General features: G+C 44.5%; 1 protein-coding gene across 10 annotated transcripts in view; it reads right to left on the bottom strand.

Moving 5' to 3' along the window:
* LOC147112032 (CRACD-like protein) overlaps positions 1-23,179 on the bottom strand; it is a 290,622-nt gene that overhangs the window by 96,060 nt on the left and 171,383 nt on the right. For all 10 annotated transcript variants that reach the window (XM_085999501.1, XM_085999499.1, XM_085999500.1 and 7 more), the window contains 3 exons: positions 15,129-15,205; positions 7,995-8,163; positions 3,630-3,768 (listed from right to left, as the gene is read on the bottom strand). In XM_085999501.1, coding sequence (XP_085855627.1) covers positions 3,630-3,768; positions 7,995-8,163; positions 15,129-15,192 — 372 coding nt within the window. In that variant the 5' untranslated portion in view covers positions 15,193-15,205. The remainder of the gene's footprint in view (positions 1-3,629; positions 3,769-7,994; positions 8,164-15,128; positions 15,206-23,179) is intronic.

Raw genomic sequence — 23,179 nt, 5'->3', positions numbered from 1 at the left:
CATTACAACAGTGACTCCACTTCAAATAGTACTTCATTGGCTGTAAAGCGCTTTCAGATGTCCGGTGGTCATGAAAGGCGCTATACAAATGCAAGTCTTTCTTTCTTTCATTTAGAGATACCGGTACAGGCAGAGGAAAGTGTGACTGACAGTCATCAGCTTAGAGGATATTTAGTGGAGGCAGGGAAGGAATAGCCTCAGAATCTGGTCCTGTCCAATAGGTACGATGTACCTGTGGCAATCAGGGAAATGGCTGCAGGGGGGATGGCTGGAAGGCTAACCAAGGCACCATGGAGTAGGAGACAGTCCAAGTCCAGGGGGGCGAGGGGAGCAGAATAGAAAAGGTTGTAGTTATAGAGAATTCAATAATTTGGGGGGGGGGGGGGGGGGGGGTGGGGGACAGAGGATATCCTCTGCAGTCACAATTGAGATACTGGGTCAATGAAATGTTCAAGACTGAAATTGTCAGGTTTACATTAGGCAAGGGTATCAAAGGATTTTCTCACTGAACTTACTGTGGTAATCTGCAGAGTAGTCAGGAAACACATTGGAATGTTCTCTGGGCCAACAAACAGAGGAGGATAACTGGGGAGATCACTTTGACTGTGGTTTACGTCACATCATCGTGCATAAAGCAAAGTTTTGTTCATTGCTTGCATGACATGGGCTGAATTTATTGTCCATCCTGAATAATAAATCAGTTCAAAACGTTGATTTCAGTCCCCTCCATATGTTGTAGCCGTTATTGCAAGCAGGGGAGCTTGCGTCATTAATAATGAGCTTGCCTCAGTTTAAAAAAAAATTTCGTCTCACTGCACTGCTTTGCTCGAACTTGTTCCTGATCTGACCGCAACCTCCCACACAATTAATCCTCCCAGGCATTTATTGACTGCAGCACACAGGTGCTCTGTCAACATGGAAGTTCATGTGTACGTTTATAGAGCACTAGGTCACTTCGCTAGCAAAAGGCAAATTACACATGTGCGGCTGTGTATTCTACTGTATTTTTAGGAACTGCAGAATTGGTGTTGGGCAGGACAACATTAGCCGCCCTGAACTAGGTAGATTTAGGTCCATCAGTTTCTAGTGATTTATCTATTTAATCACTGTTTAATGTTCTGCTATTATAGAAGCTACAGGTATTAATTAGTATTTTTGAAATATGGAATGTGATATCACTGCATAGTAGAGATAGCTGCGTACACTGGGCCAGATTCTGCACTCAAAATAAGGGTAAGGCTAATGGCGCTCACCGTTGTGTATGCGGAATGGTGAGGGGCAGATGCGCGGTTAAACACAAATATCCAAAAGTTTCTGTCCAAGATGTGCCGCTCCACCGTTAGCTTCGCAAGAACGGCATCTCGCTGTCCGCCTCACCATTGAAATGCATTGAATGGCGTGAAGTTGCTGTGTTTAAGCGAATTTAACACGCCAGAGTTAAGTCTCGTCAGTTCAAGTCTAAGTGCCCTTTTAATGAGGTGATAAGTGTTAATTACTGCCCATCGACCTCTCTAGCACTGAAAATTAACTATGATAAGTGTGAAGTCTCATTCCTTCAGGTATTAATTGTTGTTGGAGATTATAAGTGTCAAATTTTAAATGTTTTAATTTGTTTGCACTTTTTCTTTCCGTCTCCTTTTTCTCTTAATCCAATCTTTCTTTCCCTCTCTATTTCTCTTTCTGTCCTTGATTTGACATTGAATTCAACCACTCTAATTTAAACTCCCTTCTCAGTCGCTGTTAATTTCACAATCCTTCAATCTGATTGGATAAGATACACAGTTGCTTGCCCAGTTCATCAGGTTCCAGATGCTCGGTTTCCCTCGCTGCGCCATTATCACCTCACACTTTCAGCAACTTGCCACACAAATAAAATGCAGAAACCTAAACATGCAAAGGTAAGTCGAACTATCGGCAGATGCCATTAGATGCCCTTCCGCAGCAAATCAGGGCCAACGTTTGTTTGGTTATGGTGGAGGGGAGGTTTGTTTCACTCCTAGATACCTGGTGACACACAGGCGGTGTCATTATTAACTAATCCTTTGGTCAGTACTGTTGCTTCAACCCTACATACTGCTTGATTTGTAAGCTCCATTATGGGGGGCAGGGTTGAGGTGAAGGGGCCATTTGTGCCATTGTTATGGTAATTCTCAGACTACAAACTAATGCGCGTACAATGACTTATAAAGACAGGAACCAATTTGTTTCATTGCTTGACAAAAATCAGACTTCTTTTATTATAAGTCCCTTTGCATCTTGAGCAATCCTTCAGTCTGAATTCTAAGTAATCTTGTGCAACGTCTCAGCCATTTTACTCACAGGAGAGTCGGGTGGTGAGCACCTGCCTCTGTCAATAAACACAATCCCAGGAGAACTGTCAGGAGGCAATGATGTCAACAACAAAAAACGTCAATAAAGGGCCACGGCAAACGATGCAATTGCGGTGATGCCCCGGTTCTTCTTAAGTAGGGCAAAGGATTGTGTTCTTTTTCTCAGCCTGAATAATGGCACTGCTTGTATGGCTTTTTTTGTTCTCAAGATGAACATAATGCAATAATAGAAGGATGTCATTACTGGGAAGTAGGTCTGCCATGATAAGGATTAATATTGACATAATAATTATGACACCGTATAACAAGTGCGAGTAACATGTCTCCTGGTCAAAGTCTGACTCCATTGTTGGACACCCACTTGCCCTCAGCTCGAATTACAATTTACTCCATGCTCTGATTGTGGTAAATGGGAAAATAATATGGTTGGATTACCAAAAGAGCTGGGTGTCAGGTTATACCTCCACAGTGGTAATATTATAACATCACGCAGGGGCGTAGCAGTATTGTGTGAATCAAGATAAAAGCTACTGTTGCAATATGGCTTTCAATTTACACAATAAACACACTCCTGTGCCTAATCACTATCCAGTGACCCTTGGTGGAAAGGACACGTACGAGGACATCAGGCAAGGACAGTAATTGACTCTGCTGTGACGCCCCATGAACCAAATAAGTGTACCGACATTTGGGGGGGGGGGGGGGGGGGGGAATTTTAACATTGACGCGCTGGGAGTGGGAGTGGTGCCGGTAGCCTGCAGGAAACCCATATTTCTGGGTTCCCCCACACGCTGTGGAGATTTAACGCTACAGCACGTGTCTTACGTCATTGACAGGTTCCCTGCCCGGAAGTCAGCCTGATTGGCAGGCTTGGCTTCCAGCTGGCGAAGAGGCACAGCAGGACCAGGTAGGTCTTATCCCTGACCCTGCAGGGGTGTGGGAAAGTCCGATCCAAAGGGGGGGGGTCCAATCCCCGACCCCCGGGGGGAGGGGTCCGATTCCAAGGGGGGACCAATCCATGACACCGGATGAGGTCCGATCCGTGATTCCTGGTGGGGTCCAATCCCTGACCTTCCCGACACGCTTCCATTTTTTGCCCATTTAACACCCCCCCCCCCCCCCTCACGCGCATTCAATCCCACCTGCTCCACCTTGTTAAAATCACCCACTTGCTGTCTAGAGCCACACTTGGAGTATGGTCACTTGGGCGAGTTTAAAAAAACAAAAACAAATTTTAAATGCCATTTAACTAACTGGATGATAAAGCACATTTGCAGGTGGATATCACTTGTTCATTACCTGTAAAGCTCTGATAGGTCCAGATACACTCTCCTGAGAAAACACTCGTACAGTCTTAACAGGTTGTTGCACAGATGTGTCTGGGATGAAGATGCTGTCGTGCGACAGTGCTCTCGTTCCCATGATACTTATATGAGCACTACAAGAGGAAACAAACAAGACTACTGTACCAGAGACCATATGCTGTAACTACAGAAAAAGTCAACAATGTCATGTTGAGATCATTTGTTCCATTACCAACATATTTAGTAGCCACTAGAAGCTGTACTGTATTATGGGAATTCGACAGCCGCATCACTAGGACTAACCAGGTTATATAAACATTTATATATGAGCAAAAACTCAATGTTTATCTCCCTTTGCTGTGGATACTTTGAACACATTTGGAGAATAGGGGGTTTAAACCCAGATGTTGTACTATTTTTGCACTAGAAATCAAAATAGTCAGAAATGAATAATATTGGTGGCACAATTAGCAGACTGTACAAAAAGAGCAACATCCAAAAATGGTAAAACCTCCAAGTTTAAAAGAAATAAATGTAAAAAACAAATTTCCGATTTTATTTGCACTTAATTGCTCCCATGACAGTTTTTTTTCAGACTTTGACAGAAGCCAGTGGCAGCACAGTGTGATCGGAGAGAGGGAGCCTTCTCTATTCACAACACTGCCCTGGGGTATCACAGGCTGCTTTCCAGGTGCTTAATGATTCTCACGAGGAAGCTTTGCAGCTCCAGGAGATTTGAAGAGGATAAGTCATACGGAGCGGGTTTTCCGCCCAATAAAGCGCCTGGAAAGTCTCCAGAGAAGCGCGCCAATCTCAAGAAAACAGCAGGTCACAGAGGTTGTTTCCACAAGTTACCAACTCTCTCTCAATACATTAGAACAAACCTCTCAGAAAGAGAGCCAGAATCTTCGCATACTCAGCTATTTTACACTAATTTTAATTACTTTTTGATTGCATTATGACACAATTGTATATTTTCTAAGTATTCCAGTAAACCGAACCTACTGAGAAAATTAAATTCATTTATCTTAATATATTGTTGAGCCACGTTTGAAAAATTAGATCCATTTGTCATTTGCGCTCGTATATAAACATGTTCAGTTCGTGGCCACCCACTGCCCTCTACATTGGAGAGGACGCAATATTTTCTAAGTATTCCAGTAAACCGAACCTACTCTGAGAAAATTAAATTCATTTATCTTAATATATTGTTGAGCCACGTTTGAAAAATTAGATCCATTTGTCATTTGCGCTCGTATATAAACATGTTCAGTTCGTGGCCACCCACTGCCCTTTACATTGGAGAGGACGCAACTGAATGAAAACAAATGACAACCTATATGATTCTGACCTTGCAGGAGTTAAAAGGGGAGAGCAGAAATGGGAGACATATCACATCCACTTGGGGGGAAAAGGCCTTTGATCAGTAATGCAGTTTTAAATAAAGAACAGCACAGGCTCTATGTAATTTGTCATAGTAGCCAACTAGATTAAAGCAGAACCATTGCGTATAATGATTGGCAAGTACCATAATTTTAAAAATGCAAATTCAAGAGTGGTTCCAATTGGAGGGGTAATGTAAGAGAGCGACTATTATATCTAAAATTTTCACTGTTTATTTTTTGTATGCCGTGTAACACTAATAGTCACGATAACAGCGCTAAAGAAATGAATCTTCTGCCCCATCTTAAGAGTCCATATGGTTGTTGCTTGACTGTTGAGTGGCCTAAGGAATATGCTTTAGTGTGTTTTCATTAATGAAATTATTATTTTGAGCTATAGAGCACTACACTGGAAATATAAATTGGACTATAAAATACTCAAAATTTTAAAATTGAAGTTAAATTTCTAACCATAGGGAGTTGGAACAAAATAAAACCTGAACTACTTTGAGAAATAGGTTGATTTGGTTTTTTTAAATTCAGTGAGTTAATGCCCTACAGGTGTCTGACATCACATAGCCCAATTCCCCAAGGAGACCGGCTGTCATCTTTCCTTCTCCTTCAAAGGAATAGGTCACATTTGATGGCCTCAGAACAAAAGCATTATGCAAATTTTCAGGCAGCACAGTCACCTCATTTTCACACTGAAAGAAAAATAGGGGTGATTCCATACCCCTGCATTCCCAGCCGAGACTGTAGGTCCGATATAGAGCTACACCAAGCCCAGGGGAGTGCTCACCCTGCCCCCCTATTATGGGTAAAACTACCATTACCAGTTATCTCATAATGCAGCAGGAACATGATGAGAGTGGCCAGAACCACAGATGGAATATACAGGATGCAGCAGCCCAGGCTGCATATTTACCCCAAAAGACATAGCTAGCTGGACTTTACTGAGGCGCAGCGCATGAGGCTCAGGGGGGAGCAGGTTTGCTCCCCCGAGCCTCATGCGCTGCGCCCCAGTAAAGTCCAGCTAGCTATGTCTTTTGGGGTAAATATGCAGCCTGGGCTGCTGCATCCTGCATATTCCATCTGTGGTTCTGGCCACTCTCATCATGTTCCTGCTGCATTAGGAGATAACTGGTAATGGTAGTTTTACCCATAATAGGGGGGCGGGGTGAGCACTCCCCTGGGCTTTTCACTTCTGCCAGTGCTGGCATGAACATTAAACCTATTGCCCTTCATTCATACAACTAACTCGCAGGCCTGTATATGGGCGCTAGACTCAATTTGATCTCACACTGCACAATTCTACAGGAATGTCTCTAGATTGGCCCTCAGCCAGGCGTTGACGGTGCTTACCAAACAGTTTCTTGTGGTGACTTTTTCTTGTTAAAAGATCCCATGGCACTATTTCGAAGAAGGGCAGGGGCATTCTGGCCAATTTATCCATCAACCAACACCTAAAAACGGATTATCTGGACATTATCACTTTGCTGATGTGGGAGCTTGTTGTGCACAACTTGGCTGCCACGTTTCCTACATCACAGCAGTGACTACACTTCAAAAGTACTTTATTGGCTGTAAAGCGCTTTGGGACGTTCTGAGGTCGTGAAAGGCAAGTCTTTTTTTTAAATACATTTTAACATGGGAACCAGGTTCAGAGTAGTGGTAAAAGGCACATTATTGTTTTCTATTGGGCTTGTTTACTCACATTTATTTTTTTCAGAAAAATGACACAGAAGAAAATATATCCCTAATTGTCAGAAATAATACTTAGAAAGGGAAATACACTACTCTTAATTCACAATCGTCGAATATAAAATGATCAATTCAATCTTTTTAGCACTAAATTTCCATTTTTGCTGTGTTATTTACTTTACTTAATTCAAATTATTGGATATCTCCATTTTCTGAATTAAAGGGAGTAGATTGTAAACGTGAATTAATTAACAAGCTTGTGACAGTGGAGCACGCACTAAAGTCATGTCCCATTTAGCTACATTGTGGTCTTAATTCAGGGTGAGCTCTTTGAGAGAGTTGGACCGCAGCCATTTTTTGTTTAGACATTTGTTGGGAGTGATCTATGCTCCTTGATGCAAGTTGCACTGTATTTATCTGTTGTGAGTTTAAATTCTCAGGCAGATCACTTTAGACTGAGGACAAACTGACCTAACCCAAAGAAATAAATACAAGTCCCTGGAGTGGTTTTAAATTAGTTTACATTTTGTGCCCAACATTTTAGGTCACACCAAATTTGAACAAAATTGCTCAGACTCATTTAAAATTCACCGGGTTCTGCTGGAGTTGTTCCCTCTGAGCAAGTAAGTTAGAAAGCAAACCAATCAATTTGCAAAGGCAGTTCTTACTGTTGCATCATCTATAATGTATAAGTCAATGTCTGATCATTGACAGTGCTTCTTGATGTAATTTCTGTGCCTAGGATGGTGGACTACTTAACAAACGCTCAGTCATTTGAGTTGTACATTAGGGAACTTGCATTGATTCACAAGCAATTACCAATATACAACAAAAGGTGCATCGATAGGCACCTGAATAATCCAGCATTTTCTGTTGTTATACCTGAATAATCAACCCTGCTGAACCTTAGAGAAATGAACATACTTTATGATTTTGCAAAATATACAATTCATTTTCATACCTCAAAGTATTTGGCATGGATATTGTGTGAAACGGTAATGATAAATACTACTAATTGAGGCATTTTTGGGCAGATATTATAAAAACCGTTCCTCAGAATCCACTTAAAGCCCACCATGTTGATTGCTCATGCGCACTGTAGCAGATGCTTTATCCTGTCATTTTCCCTTACGTTTAAATAAATTAAAAAATTTGTCAATACAAATGTAACTCAATGGCATGAGGTATGAAAATGATTTACAGTTGGGGTAAAATTCACAAGCATTGGTATTTAAGGTTTGATAAAATTCACAACCATCACTCTTAAAGCTTCATACCCCTGTTCATCCTCCGAATCAAAGTCTGGAGTGCACGATTCTGGACTAGTAACATCACTTGTCGACTGGCTTTGCTTCAGGCTGCTCTTTGTTGTGTGGGAGATCAACTCCTTTTTTTTCTTTTTAACAAATAGCTTCTTCAGGGATTTGAATTTCGACTTCTTCTTTCCTAAAACGGCACAAAACAATGTCACAAAAGAAGAAGTTTACAATAACAACAGAAAATGCCAGCAATGCATAGCTGCTCAGTATCAGAAAAAGAAAGATAGGATAGCATCTTGGGTGTGATCCTTCATTAGAAGTTAATTCTTGGTAAGTTAATAAATGTAGAAAGCACGATGCAGTCGGTGGGTACGGACTTTAAAACCCGTCACCAAATACACTTAACTGTGTCCAAAGAAATTTCTTACAGCACCATAAGCTGAGTGTAGATGCTGAGAGGATGTTTCCCCTTGTTGGGGTATCTAGAACTAGGGGGCATAGTTTCAGGATAAGGGGTCGCCCATTTAAGATGGAGATGAGGAGGAATTTTTTCTCTCAGAGGGTTGTGAATCTTTGGAATTCTCTACCCCAGAGAGCTGTGGAGGCTGAGACAGTGAATATATTCAAGGCTGAGATATTTGAGCTACAGGGGAGTCAAGGGTTATGGGGAACCAGCAGGAAAGTGGAGTTGAGGCCAAGATCAGATCAGCCATGATCTTATTGAATGGCGGAGCAGGCTCGAGGGGCCGAATGGCCTACTCCTGCTCCTATTTCTTATGTTCTTTCCCTGTGTTAAAGATTAAAGCCTTGAAATGGGCAAGTAATCTTCCTTAGGCTGCTCTCTGGTATTAACTCAAAAGTTGCATTGATGGAGAGTGGTATAACTTAAGAATGGGGAAAAAACAGAAGTGTATATAATATATAGTGGCATAACCAGATTGGTATTTTCACTTTATGTCTATGTAAGTTTCCTCTGAGCTCTTATGTGTAAATATGACTAGTGAGGTTACCCAACACCCAGTCCCTATTTTCCAGTGCAATAAATACTGTTATACTGGACTTTTAGTACCGCATTTGTGTCACTCCGATAGTAAATGTGGCTCTCAAATCGGAGTTCAGAGCAGTTGGTGCATTTCTGTTCCTCACTGTACCAGTAAGAGAAGGACCTCCCCAAGACAGTAGTCTCAGTGGATTAGGACTACGCTGCAACCAAATCAATGCCCATACACTTGCCCAGTGAACCATCTTTTACTTTTCTGCTTCTCAAATAGCTCTGTCTATTTGATTTATATATTTAAATCTAAGCATTTTAGCTGGTTCTGATACTTGTCCATTCAGTCGTAAGTTGTGAAGTCCTGCTCAGCATACAAAGTGAGGCAGTCGAGGCATTTTCGTCTAGAGCAACTCAGGTGTCAGAGCAACTGGAACACGTCGTCTCACAATGCTTCATCATCACTGAACAATAGCTGGTCTAAAGTTAAGCTCCCAGGAACTTTTAATAGTTTACTTTTCATCTTTCGAATTTTAGCAGGGAGATTAAAGGGGTAAAAGAACCTGGGGGTAATCCTACTCGCTCAGCAGAAACCTGGCGGGTGGGCAGTTAAAATTGCCCCGACACTTAAATGTCCAAAGCCGCCATGCTCGCAAAATCTGCAATTTTAACCTGATCGTCTAAGCAGGCAGCAAGGACACACGCCCAGAGCCAACAGGGTCCTTCTTTACATATGCATGTTGCAGCCCAATGACATCATTGAGACCCGACTGTAATTTTAACTCCGGCCTGAGCGGGAAATCCAGCTGGAGTTAATGGGCTGGATTTTCTCAATGGGGGTGCGTTGGGGGCGGGACTGCTGGTTGTCGGGTTTTAGTCCCGCCCCCAATGACGTCCAGCCAACCCACGCTATTTTCCCTTGATTGATCTTGTTAAGCCCGCCCTGCGGGCTTAGCCGGCCAATTAAGGGAAAGCCGGTGACAGAGGACGTCAGCGTATGATGTTTCATCTGTCAAAAATTTGTGACAGATGAATTGTCAGCATTTGATAGCTTTGAGAAGCTGTGAAACACTGACAATCTCTGTTCTAAGGTAAGCCCTTGACTGAGGACTCACCAAACCTCTCTTAGCAGAAATCAGATGGCTGCTGCATCTGAGAATGCAGCAGCCATTCTGTCATCTCTGCCATTGAGAGGAGGCACCTCCGGATCCCCAAGGGTTGAAGCAAAGGGAAGTAAACTTTTTCTAACACTTTACACTCACCTCTCATATTTACCTCTCCACACTTGCACCCATCACTCACCTCCACAGCAGACTTCTCGACCTCTCTCACCCCCGCAGACCCACTGCTCGCCTTGCTGACCCTGGCGAGGTTTGCAACCGTCGGGGAGCCCGCACTTGCAGGGGTAAAATGGGGATAAGTCTCTTAACTGCCTGTTAACTACCTGTTAACAGGCAGTTAATTAGCTGTAATCCCCTTCCCGCCTCGAGGAGACGGGTCCCTGCACGAGTCGGGGACCTGCCTCCTGGGAAGATGGCATGGAGACGGGTTGGGAGCGGGTTCGGTACCCGCTCCCAGCTTCTGCCATTTTCCCGGCAGTCCCCTCTCCCCAGGGCTGGCAAAATTCCCCCCAATATGTTTATTTAAACTTTGGAGCCAGCCAGGTGAACTGTAATGGCCTTTTCAATCCTGGCATTTTTATGTAACAAAGAGACAACTGACACATTGGTTACATTTTAATGGTAATGGGACAGTCAGAGGTGATTGGAGCTCTAGTTTGTCCTGGCCAGAGAGTGGTACTGAACCAGCAGTATAACTTGAGTCCGTCAGTCTCACTGCACTCTCAACAGGTACTTCCAGTATAACAGCAAACTCAATGAGCTGGATTTTCTGAATGGGAAGCTTTTGGAGGCGGGACTGCTGCTTGCTCAATCCCACCTCCATCAGCTTCTGGCCAACCAGCGGGAATTTCCCCTGATTGACCTCGTTAAGCCCACCTGGCGGGCTCAGCAGGCCAATTAGGGGGAAGTCAGTGACAGAGCACGTCAACGTATGACGTGTCATCTGTCAAGAACTTTTGAAGGAAGAAATGTTATCGTTTGACAGCTCGGTGAAGCTGTCAAACACTGACATTCTATGTAGTTTGAGAGTCCTTGTGTTCAGGACTCATCAAACCTTTCTACTTTGCAGAAATCAGCTGGCTGTTGGATCGGAGGATGCAACAGCCAGTCTGTGATCTCTACAATGGAGATGTTGGGGACTCCGGCTCCACAGCGGCTGAAGGTATAAACAACGGTAAGTTAACATTTTCTAACACTTTACACTCACCTCACATACTTACCACTCCCCTCACATACTTACCACTCCACACTTGCACCCATCACTCACCTCTACATCGCACTTTCAGACCCCTCCGATCTCCTACTCACCTCCTACACCCCGGCGGGATTCCCCCAGGTCGGGAAGCCCGCACTTCAACACGAAAAATGGGGATCATTCTATTTTCTGCCTGTTAACAGGCAGCTAATAGGCTTTAATCCCTTTCCGCCTCCAAGGAGACGGGACACAGGGCAGGACAGCTTCCCGGCAAGAGGGCACGGAGGCGGGTTGGGGTCGGGTTTGCCTCCCGCCCCCAAATTCTGCAACTTTCCCGGCAGTCCCGCCTCCATACCCGTCTCCTCGGGGCTGAGAAAATCCAGCTCAATATCTTTTGAGAAAGCATTGATTTATCCTATAGCTCCATAGCTGTCAAGATCAGTAGAGAGATTTCAGAATGAGAACAATCGCAAATCCATTTAAACAAATAAAGCTGCCTATTGTTTAAGAGTGAAATACATCCAAATAGGTTAAGCAAATGAGACTTGTCAGGGCAATAATTAGGAGGATCTAAAATTTATCTGTGACAAAAATGTATTTGTGTCTGCATTAGATTATTGATTTGAATTCTTTATTGCTGGTAGCAGCACACACAGGGTTATGATCAGTTATTGTTAGCTGTTTTTTTGCATGCTGGAGTGAATTTGCATTACTGTCTGGCTAATATTTCCACCTCAGGGAAAGGACCTAACATATGTACTTCTGGAGATCCTTAATATGCATGGTCTGGCTGTTGCCATTGTACACGCACCATGGCCCATCTGGCAGGTCATTCAAAATATTTGCACAAATCAATGAAGCTGGCCATTAAGAAATGGAAATAGGGCCAGCCTGAAGTTACAGTTCCACTGCAATTAATGGAGTCGCTCCTGAACACCTGAGACTGCTCAATACCAGTAACATCACGGGAGCAGGCTGCCTGCAGGCAAGCTCACTCGACAATGGTGTCTCCCTGTTCAGGGTTGAGAAATGTGACTTTCTTTTATTACGTGCGAGACATAGTTCATAGAAACATAGAAAAATAGGAGCAGGAGTAGGCCATTCGGCCCTTCGAGCCTGCTCCGCCATTCAATATGATCATGGCTGATCCTCTATCTCAATACCATATTTCCGCTCTCTCCCCATACCCCTTGATGCCTTTTGTGCCTAGAAATCTCTATCTCCTTCTTAAATATATTCACTGACTTGGCCTCCACAGCCTTCTGTGGTAGAGAATTCCACAGATTCACCGTCCTCGGAGTGAAGAAATTTCTCCTCATCTCAGTCCTAAATGTCCTACCCCTTATCCTGAGACTGTGACCCCTCGTTCTAGACCCCCAGCCAGGGGAAACATCCTCCCTGCATTCAGTCTGTCTGGCCCTTTCAGAATTTTATACGTTTCAATGAGATCCCCTCTCATTCTTCTAAACTCTAGTGAATACAGGCCTAGTCGACCCAATCTCTCCTCATACGACAATCCTGCCATCCCAGGAATCAGTCTGGTGAACCTTCGCTGCACTCCCTCTATGGCAAGTTCAGTGGTAGCACTCTCGGTGCGGAGTCAGAAGGTTGTGCATTCAAGCCCCAATCCATATTTTGGGTACATAATCTAGGCTGAAACTTCAGGGCAGGCCTGAGGGAGTGCTGTCGGAGGTGCAATCTTTTAGATGCATTCAACCGGTGCGAGTTCTGCTGTGACCTATCAAGGGTGTAATGAGTCGAAAGCCAGGTAACTTCCTCAGAAAAAAACCCTTGCTGTGAGAGGGAGTGGGCGGAGGATTTGCCTGTGGACCTGTACCCCACCTCCACCAGAATTTAAAAGTCCAGCCAAATTTCTGGTTCTTCTGGGTAGAAATCATAGAAACATAAGAACAGGAGTAGGCCATTCAGCCCTTCGAGCCTGTTCCACCATTAAATTAGATCATGGCTGATCTGTAACCTCATTTACCCACCTTTATTCCAAATTCCTTGAAACCCTTATCTAACAAAAATCTATCAATCACAGTCTTAAACATTTTAATTGACCCAGCATCCACAACCTTTTAGGGAGCAAGTTCCAGATTTACACTCGTCTTTGTGTGAAAGATGCTTCCCGATTTCACTCCTAAATAGCCTATTTCTAATTTTAAGATTATGCCCTCTTGTTCTGGATTCCCCCACCAGAGGAAATCATTTATCTGTTTCTACCCTGTCAAACCCCTTAATCATTTTAAATACCTCGATTAGATCACCCCTCAACCTTCTAAACTCAAGGGAATACAAGCCAAATTTATGCAGCCTGTCGTAATTTAAACTTTTAAGCCATGGTAGCATTCTGGTGAATCGGCACTGTACCCCTTCCAAGGCCAATATATCTTCCTTGAGGTTCGGAGGCCAAAACCTTACACCGTACTCCAGTTGGGGTCTGACCAAGGGTCTGCATAACTGAAGCATTACTTCCTCACTTTTGAATTCCGATCCCTTTGAGATAAAGGCCTACTTTCCATTAGCCTTTTTGATTAATTTTGTACCTTTGCACTAGTCGGGCTACTTCTGGCATTTTGGGACCAAAGAGGTTTAAAAACACTAATAATAAAAAGGAACAATAATAAAAAAGTGGTATGAGGTAGAAATAAATGTAAGCAAATACATGCCAATTTTATACATTTAATGCGTTTCGACCGCAATCGTGTTACTGCGTGCATATGAATTACATCAGCGCATCTGGGAAAAATAGCCTCATGTGGCTCAGGGCTGCAAAAAATCAAACAGCTCAAAGCACCAAGGTGATTTAGAATCCCTATGTAGTCTGGATCAGGAATCGGTAATTATATTCTAATTTAATTGAGTGCTGGGAATGCAAGCATAGCCTGACTGCTACGCCATATCCGAGGTAGAGGCATTGTTGGCACATAGCTGAGGACAGTGCACTACCCCCAAACCACTAAAGCATTTAATGGGTCACCTTGTGCTACATTAATGGGGATTTCCCTGTTGTGGTGCCATCCTTTAAATGGTGCCACGCGGCTTTACAGGACTCCTGTAGCACTGCATTTATTGCCCATCCCTAGTTGCCCTTGAGAAGGTGCTGGTGGGTCTTCTTCTAGAACCTCTGCAGTCCTTGTGGTGAAGGCGCTCCCACAGTGCTGTTAGGGAGGACGTTCCAGGTTTTTGACCCAGCGATGATGAAAGAACAGCGATATATTTCCAAGTCAGGATGTTGATTGGCTTGGAGGGGGACTTGGAGGTGATGGTGTTCCCGTGCCTCAGCTGCCCTTGTCCTTCTAGGCGGTGGAGGTCATGGGTTTGGGTGGTTACTTTTACAAGTGTGGAGTCTCATTCCTTCAGATTTTAATTATTGTTGGAGATTTAAAAAATAAAAAAAATTTTTTTTTTTTTTTACTTTTTCTTTCTCTTATCTCTCTCCCTTAATCCCATCTTTCTTTCCCTCTCTATTTCACTTTCTGTACATGATTTTACATTGAATTAAATATTCTAACTTACATAACTTACTGATTTAGACAATGTGTTCACACAGGTCCCAGATCTCCAGTAGAGGGCGCTGCGCTGTTCTGACTTGAAAACCGCAAATCGCAGTGTAAAAGCCCACAGAAATTTTGCGGGCAAGTGTATGCGTAATGAACGGCGAACACCGTTAGTTTGCCGCTGACTGCAAAAATCTAGGACAATATTTTTTTAATCCTCAGCTCTCGCCAAAAATATTTCAACCCCCTCACCACTTCAAATCCCATTTGGTGAAAAAATAAAGGATAAATCTAAATATTCCTCAACATCTGCTGCAGGTAAGTTAGTTCTAATCAATTTACCTAAGCCATCTTCACTGGGGCCTTCAGATTCATGCATCTTGGTGTCTGTCAAACCAGTAGCCATGATAGTGTTTTCACTGGAAAAGAAACATGTCAAGGATTGTTAATCTTTCTGAATCATATTATTTCAGGGTCATAGGAAACATTATACAAAACACAATTACATTAGTATCTTTATAGCACATTCTAGTCTTTAAAGGTGATTTTCCACTTTCTCCACAATTTTTTCCTTTTCTGAAGGTGATGACACACACTCGGATATGCTCCCATGGAGACTGGAGGCCCTCTGGTGCCTCATCCAAGTCCCCATTCTTTGTGTCTAGCTATTTGATCAAAAAGAACGCATTTACAGTTTGGACGTCCAATCCCTCTACTCCTCCATCCCCCACCAGGATGGCCTGAGGGCGCTCCACTTCTTCCTTGAACAGAGGCCCGACCAGTCCCCATCCACCACCACCCTCCTCCGCCTGGCTGAACTTGTTCTCACATTGAACAACTTCTCCTTTGACTCCACTCACTTCCTCCAAATTAAAGGTGTTGCTATGGAAACCAGCAGGGGCCCTAGTTATGCCTGCTTTTTCATGGAATATGTGGATCATTCTTTGTTCCAGTCCTACTCAGGTCCCCTCCCTCATCTCTTTTTCCGGTACATTGATGACTGTATTGGTGCCGTTTCTTGCTCTCACCCTGAACTAGATAATTTCATTCACTTTGCTTCCAATTTCCACCCTTCCCTCACCTTCACATGGTCCATCTCCAACTCTTCCCTTCCTCGACTTCTGTCACCATTTCTGGAGATAGGCTATTGACAAACATTCACTACAAGCCCACTGACGCTTACAGCTACCGCTACTACACTTCCTCCCACCCCGCCTCCTGTAAGGACTCTATTCCATTCTCCCAGTTTCTCCGTCTCCGCCGCATCTGTTCTGACGATGCCACCTTCCATACCAGTGCTTCCGATATGTCTTCCTTTTTCCTCAACCGAGGATTCCCCTCGACCGTGTCCATTCCATTTCCCGCACTTCTGCTCTCAGCCCTTCCCCTCCCTCCCAGAACTACAATAGGGTTCCCCTTGTCCTCACCTTTCACCCCACCAGCCTCCACATTCAACGGATCATCCTGCGCCATTTCCGTCACCTCCAGCGTGATCCCACCACCAAACACATCTTCCCCCCCCTTTTCAGCATTCCGAAGGGACTGCTCCCTCTGCGACACCCTGGCCCACTCCTCAATCAATTTCCCACGCCTGCCCTTATACCTCCCGCCTTTCCACTGTCCAGGGCCCCAAACACGCCTTCCAGGTGAAACAGTGATTTACTTGTACTTCTCGCAATCTAGTATACTGTATTCGCTGCTCACGATGCGGTCTCCTCTACATTGGGGAGACCAAACGCAGATTGGGTGATCGCTTTGCGGAACACCTCCGTTCAGTCCGCAAGCGTGACCCCGAGCTTCCGGTCGCCTGTCACTTTAATTCTCCGCTCCACTCCCACTCCGATCTCTCCATCCTCGGCCTCTTACACTGTTCTAATGAAGCTCAGTGTAAGCTCGAGGAACAGCAGCTCATCTTTCGATTAGGCACTTTACAGCCTTCTGGACTCAACATCGAGTTCAACAATTTCAGACTATAAATTGGCCCCTGTATTTCTATTTTTTTTCCCTCTTGTTTCCTCACATGGTAGCTGTTAATGTTGCTGCCATCATCATTCACACATCATCTAGAGCCATCTTTTGTTTCTTAACTTGTCCCATTACCTCTCCTTTTGCCTTGCATTATCATTCCTTTTGTCACTCAATCTCTCCTGCCTTCCATCCTATCACAGACCTTCCCTTTGTTCTTTCCTCCCCTTCACCCTGCCCCGGCTTAAAAACCTCTCCTCCCGAACCTTTTCCAGTTCTGACGAAGGGTTCGACCCGAAACGTCGACTTTGTTTCTCTCTCCTCGGTGAGTGTTTCCAGCACTTTCTACTGTTATTTCAGATTTCCAGCATCCGCAGTATTTTGTTGTTGCATTTACAGATGATGAGAAATAAGCTGCTCCACACAGTGACCAGAGCAACTCTTCCACCATAATGTCCAAACACAACTCAAACTAGGAAATGTGCTTTAAGAGACAATGGCTTCGCCCCAATACACTACCACTCCCTAGAATAAGTTCCCTTGGTGATCCATAAGCCCAGTCATTCAGTACAACTCACTCCCTACTGTAAAGTCTGTAGGTTGTGCAGTAAATAACTTCAGAGACTTTAGAAGTACAAACAAAACAGGTCTTTACTATTCAGAGGTCTGGGCGATTTCTGCCCTAGTTAACGTATCACAACCCTTATATACTGGTGTGGTCACTATCGGTATTACAGTATACATGAGCCAATAGATAGTGCCACCCTAAAGTAGTGCTCTTAAAGGCGAACGGTTACATTCTATAGTTCCCTTAAAGGTAAACGGTTACATACACAACACTCCTCCCTTCCTAGCTTATTACTTACAGAATCTCGTTAAACATACAATCTTCAACTTTATATAAACAGTTTGCAGATATACTCTCGATGGAGTCAACGTCATATAACAATTTACAGATATACTCTCAATGGAGTCAACGTCATATAACAGTTTACAAACATACTCTCAGTGGAATCAGTTTACAGGTTCAGTCTCTGTGGGAACAGTTCATAAATTCAGTCTCTGGTATTAATTCGTTCCAGACAGCATCCTCCATAGCTTTTTATGAGTTCTGCCATGTCTTTCACCTCTACATCCTCATCTATGTATGGAACTTCTACCGATGAGTCTGTCTTGGCCCTGAGCTCCTCAAGAATTTCCTGCAGCCTTTGGACTTCTTGCTCATGTTCAACCTTTAGTTGCTCATATGCTTCCAACGAAACTAGCTTTTCGGAGGTTGCTGAGTTAACCCCCTCCAGAATTGTAGTCTGGGCCTGTTCATACTGTTTTTTCAACTTCTCGCACTCTGCTTGTAAGGAGTCGTATAGAAGAACTGGAATAAAATCCTGGCTTCCTGAAGATTCCTCTTCATTTGTTTCTTTCGCAATTTCCTGTTGGAGTTCAGCCAAGGCTGCTATGCTATCTGCCTCTCGAAGTCTCACTGCCATCAACTCTTCTTTATTCTTGCAGTCCATCTCAGCCATTTCCCGTTTACTTTCATTTAACTGAGTGAGTAGTCCCTTATTATGGGCTGAGAGATATTGCACCTTCTTATGTAGACCCTTGCACTCCTTCTCTGCTTGACATAGCTGATTACCGCTGATTTGGTTCTGCGTTTCAAGTTCCAACATCCTTTGCTTAGCTTCTTTCAGTTTCGCCCTATAAGCTCCTCTTGCAACATGGCCACATTGGGCCAGAAATTCCAGGCCAGAAGCGTGAGTGCGGTCGGCTTACTCACGCTTCTGGCCGTTGGAAATGCCGGCGTTCAGCATGAACAGCGCATGCGGGGAACGCCGGCATTTCCAGACCTCGAGCGCGTGCGACTGCACAGGCAGCGCTTGCGCAGTGAACTTCGTGGATTTCATTCATGAAATCCGTGAGGTTAAGTCCTTAGAAGTTACACTGAAAAAAAGCAAGTGTAAAGTGGTTCATTGGCTGCGGAGGAAGATATATTTTAGCGTGGAGCTTTTGAAATGCAATATTTTTGTTTGGGAAAGGGAGGGAAGTTATTTTAAGAAATTTTAAGTAAGTTTTAAAGTTAAAATTTTTTTTTTTTTTTTTTAAAAAGGGTTTTCAGAACGGTAGGTAGAAGGAGCAATTGTGGCTGTGTGAATGGAATGTGAGAATGAGTTATGTATGTATGTCCACATATATTCCTTTACGTATATGTATGTATGTTTTATATTCCTTTACTATGAATGTATGTTTTTAATTATGATTTTCCAATAAGTTACTTTCTCTGAAAGTCATAATTAAATAATACATTCATACACATAAGTAAAGGAATATATACAGACATACATACTTTCAGAAGCTCCACGATAAGAAATATCTTCCTCCGCAGCCTCTGTAGCAACTGTACCCATGCTTTTTTCATGTGTAAGTTGTAATGACTGGACCTCACTGAAAGCATTAATGAAAGCGGCGAATTATACTGCGCACGCGCTGCCTGTGCAGTCGCACGCGTTCTGCCTCTGAACCCCTTCGTTCAGAGGACAGGAAATGCCGGTTTTCCCCACATGCACTGTGCATGCTGAAAACCGGCATTTCATCCGGCCAGATGCGTAAGTACCCCGACCGTACTAGCGCATTTGGAAGGGAATTATTGGGCCAACATTTTACATGTCAATAAAATAAAAAATTTAACACTTGCACGACTTGCCCCCTCGCATCTGCGACTGAGGGTCCAAGGAGGTGCATTGCGCAAGAGGTCATCATCGCACGTATCCTCACACTGTTCCCTTTGGGGAACTGTATGAAGTGGTGGAAGGATTTATGGCCGTGATTAACGCTCATTCCGTGACCGTAACCATCTTTGAACCAGCCATTAGGGTGGTTAGTCCTATGGCGGGAGGGCTTTACGGGCTCCCACAACCCATCTGAGGGGGGGGGCCACCAACACCCACGGACGCAAGTATCCCGCTGGATGTCCACCCAGAATTTAAAGTTGGAGCTCCGACTCCACTTGCCGGGACTGTCTGGAGTGGGGTTCAAAACCCTACTCCTTCTGGCCCAACGGCAGGGATGCTTACTGCTACGCAAAAGGCCCACTCCGCACAAAAGGTGACACCCATACGTTTCCTGCGCCTTTTCCCTCCCCGTGACTGGAGCCCTATGCTGCCATTTCACGTAGCTAATCGGATTGGGCGTTTGTCATAGCGGTAGGATCCCCGCCGCTGGGCCAGATCAGGGTAGGGTTTCGAACCCCGCTCCAGACAGTCCTGGCAAGTGGAGTCGGAGCTCCGGCTCTAAATTCTGGGTTGACATCCAGTGGGATATTTGCGTCCGTGGGTGTGGGTGGCCCCCCCCCTCCTTGTATAGCTTGTGGGAGCCCGTAAAACCCTCCCGCCATAGGACTAACCGCCCTAATGGCTGGTTCAAAGATGGTTACGGTCACGGAATGAGCGTTAATCACAGCCATAAATCCTTCCACCACTTCATACAGTTCCCCAAAGGGAACAGTGTGAAGACACGTATGACGACGACATTGCTAAATAAATAAATGGAATTAAAAAAATTCTTTTAGGGCTTTTAAAAGTCTTTAAATTGCTTTAATTCTGTTTAAAACTACTTCAGATTACTCAAAATAATGTAAACATTTAAAAAAGTTTATAAAAGTTACCAAAATCTTCAAAAAACTTCCAAAAACCTATTTAAACTGCTGCTTTGCATGTAAAAAAGCAAAGCAGCTTGACAGAAACATTGGGGGCGTGTCCAGTGAAACTGAGACCTCAAGGGGCGTGTCTCACTTACACTGCACGCTCCTGGGTCCGCGCTGGCTGCACTCCTGGGCGGCGTGACGTCATACGCTGCCCGGGAATGTGCTTTCAATTTCTCCAAGTTCAGGCGTCCCAGAAGCTGATCGGCAGGAGCGCGGGGTAAGTGCAAATATGGGGCTTGCACGCGCTGCAAGCCCCGTTCTGGAATTTCTGGCCCATTATTCTCATCAGGTAAAGAAGCGTTTCTCTTTTCCATGTCCAAGATTTGTTTCTGCATCTCCTTAAGAGCACCCTGTGATTCAACTTCTCTTAACTTTGCCTGCACTAGCTCCGTCTCTAATTGCAGAACAAAATCCTCAGTGCAGCGTGATTTGCCCTTCTGCTGTATCTCTAGATCATGCAAATATTCTAACCCCTGAACATCATCAGGGAGATGTGATCGGTAATTGGTCACGATGGCTCTATGGTCGCTCTCTGCTTGAGCCAGTAGGTTCTGTTGTCTTTCCAGACTCTCCCATTCGGTGTCATAGAACTTTTTCATTGTTTTCATCTCTTGTACGAGGCGGTAACTTAATTGTTCTAATTGTTGTTGTACTTTGAAATAGCGTTGAGTTCGAGCCCGGTGTTCCTCCGTAATGCATATGTCTGTAGCTTGAACAGACTCAGAATTCTCTGTCTTTATGCACGCCATCGATTTTCCAACCTTAGTCTGTGAGTTAATGTTAACCTTGTTTTTCATACATAAGCTGGACTTATCGTCTTCCGGCTCAGAGTCTGAGCTGCTTGTCTGCACCGAGTCCTCACTCGTCATTGCTTGTCGGTAGTGCCATTCCATGTCTATTTTCTTGATCCACTCCCGTCCTAGAAGTGGTGGTCCTCCCTCAGGTAGTACGTACAAATTCATTCTTGGGTGTACTTTACCCCTATCTCTCACCTTGACTCTTATTTTCCCCATGGGGTATACGCGATGCCCCGTGTATGTCTGTAATACGAACTTGGTATTTCTTAAGGGTATGTGAGAGAATAGTCGGTGGTAGTCCTTTTGGTTGATGACTGATACAGCTGATCCCGTGTCCAGCTCCATTCGTACTTGGACTCCAGCTATTTTTAGTGTGACCCAGATCGTCTGTAGATCAGTTACTTTACCCACATTGTGGATTCTCAGACTATCCAACTCCTGGCTGTTTGGGTCGGAGTCTGAATTTTGTTCGTCTGAACTCTTTTCAGCCACCTGATGCACCTTGTTGTACTTTTCTTGTGGTGGTGGCTTCCTTTGTTTGTTGGTCTTCTTTCTGGACCTGCATACCTTCGCGATGTGACCCAGTTTGCCACATTTCCTGCACTCTTGGTTCTTAAACCAGCACTGATTCTGGTCGTGCGTTGTCTTTCCACAACGGTAGCATTTGGGAGTGCTTGTTGTAATTTGGTCCACCCCGAGTGCCGCCGCCTTTAGCTGCATTTCCGCCGTCCCTTTCGCTGCGGCTTCGTGCGATGAAGCTATGAGGACAGCCCTGTCCAGTGTGAGGTCGTTTTCTTCCAGAAGTCGCTTCTGCGTTCCTTCTTTGGCCAAGCCGCATACGAACTTGTCCCGCAGCGCCTCTGTCAAATTCCCTCCAAACTGGCAGTATTTCGCTAGCTTACGCAGTTCGACTAAGTATTCCGCATTGCTTTCATCTTGCCTCTGGGTTCTGGCGTAAAATTTAAATCGTTCAGCCAGCATCAACGGTGTGGGGTTCAAGTGATCCTTCAACACTGTTACGATCTCTTCGAAGGTCTGGTCCACTGGTTTAACTGGTGCTATTAGATGTTTCAAAAGCCCGTATGTTTTTGCTCCCATCGAATTTAACAAAGTTATTGCCTTGTTGTCATCCTCAATTTCGTTGGCTACGCAATATATTTCTATGCGTTCCACATACGTGGCCCAGTCTTCTATTTCTGCATTAAAGTCATTAATATTTCCTCGCTTAGGCATCTTCTTCTCTTTTTGAGAACAGTACAAGTATTACTTTACTTATTATTAATTTTCTTCTCTCTTCTTGAGAACACACCAGCCTTTCTGAAAAATCTTATTACTTTTCTGAAATTCTTAATAATTTCCAAGATGGCGGTTTCCCGCTTCTTCCTTCTTCTTCAGCGGTTTTCCCCGAAAAATGGCGGCTTTCCCGCGCTTCTCGCTCTCCCCGCCCACTTCAATGGCGGTTTTCCCGCGCTTGGCGGTCTTCACCCGGTCCCCCGACGCCGTCTGTCAGCCCGAGTGCGGTCCTTATCTATAATGCGATCGCTGGATCGCGAAGCGGCTGCCGGCCCTTATCTGTAGATCCGATCGCTCTCGCGGCTCTCGGCCCTTATCTGGAGATGCGATTGCTGGCTTGCAACGCCTCCCGCTCGGCTCTGGCTCACGCGGCTCTCGGCTCTGACACTCCCGCGCCTACTCGCAGGCTCAGCGCTTCATGGCAGCGGTTGCTGCACGGCTTCTCACATTGCCCGCGGTCCGGCTGTCACCCGACGCCGTTGGACCCGAATGCTTTGCCCTTCTCCTCCAAATACTTCTACCCCGTTTTTTTTTTTTTATTTATTTGTTTTAACTACTCACAGTCTCTTCGGCCGCCTTGTTTTAGGCTGATTGGCTCGCTCAAGATGTGGTAGCAGGGTAATCTGTGCCTGTTGCTG

This window comes from Somniosus microcephalus, chromosome 10 (genome assembly GCF_052327205.1).
Source record: "Somniosus microcephalus isolate GS21.2 chromosome 10, FLI_Smic_1.0, whole genome shotgun sequence".
Taxonomy (NCBI): Eukaryota; Metazoa; Chordata; class Chondrichthyes; order Squaliformes; family Somniosidae; genus Somniosus; species Somniosus microcephalus.
The sequence above is the reverse complement of the archived record's forward strand: the minus strand, read 5'-3'. Positions and strand labels throughout refer to the sequence as shown.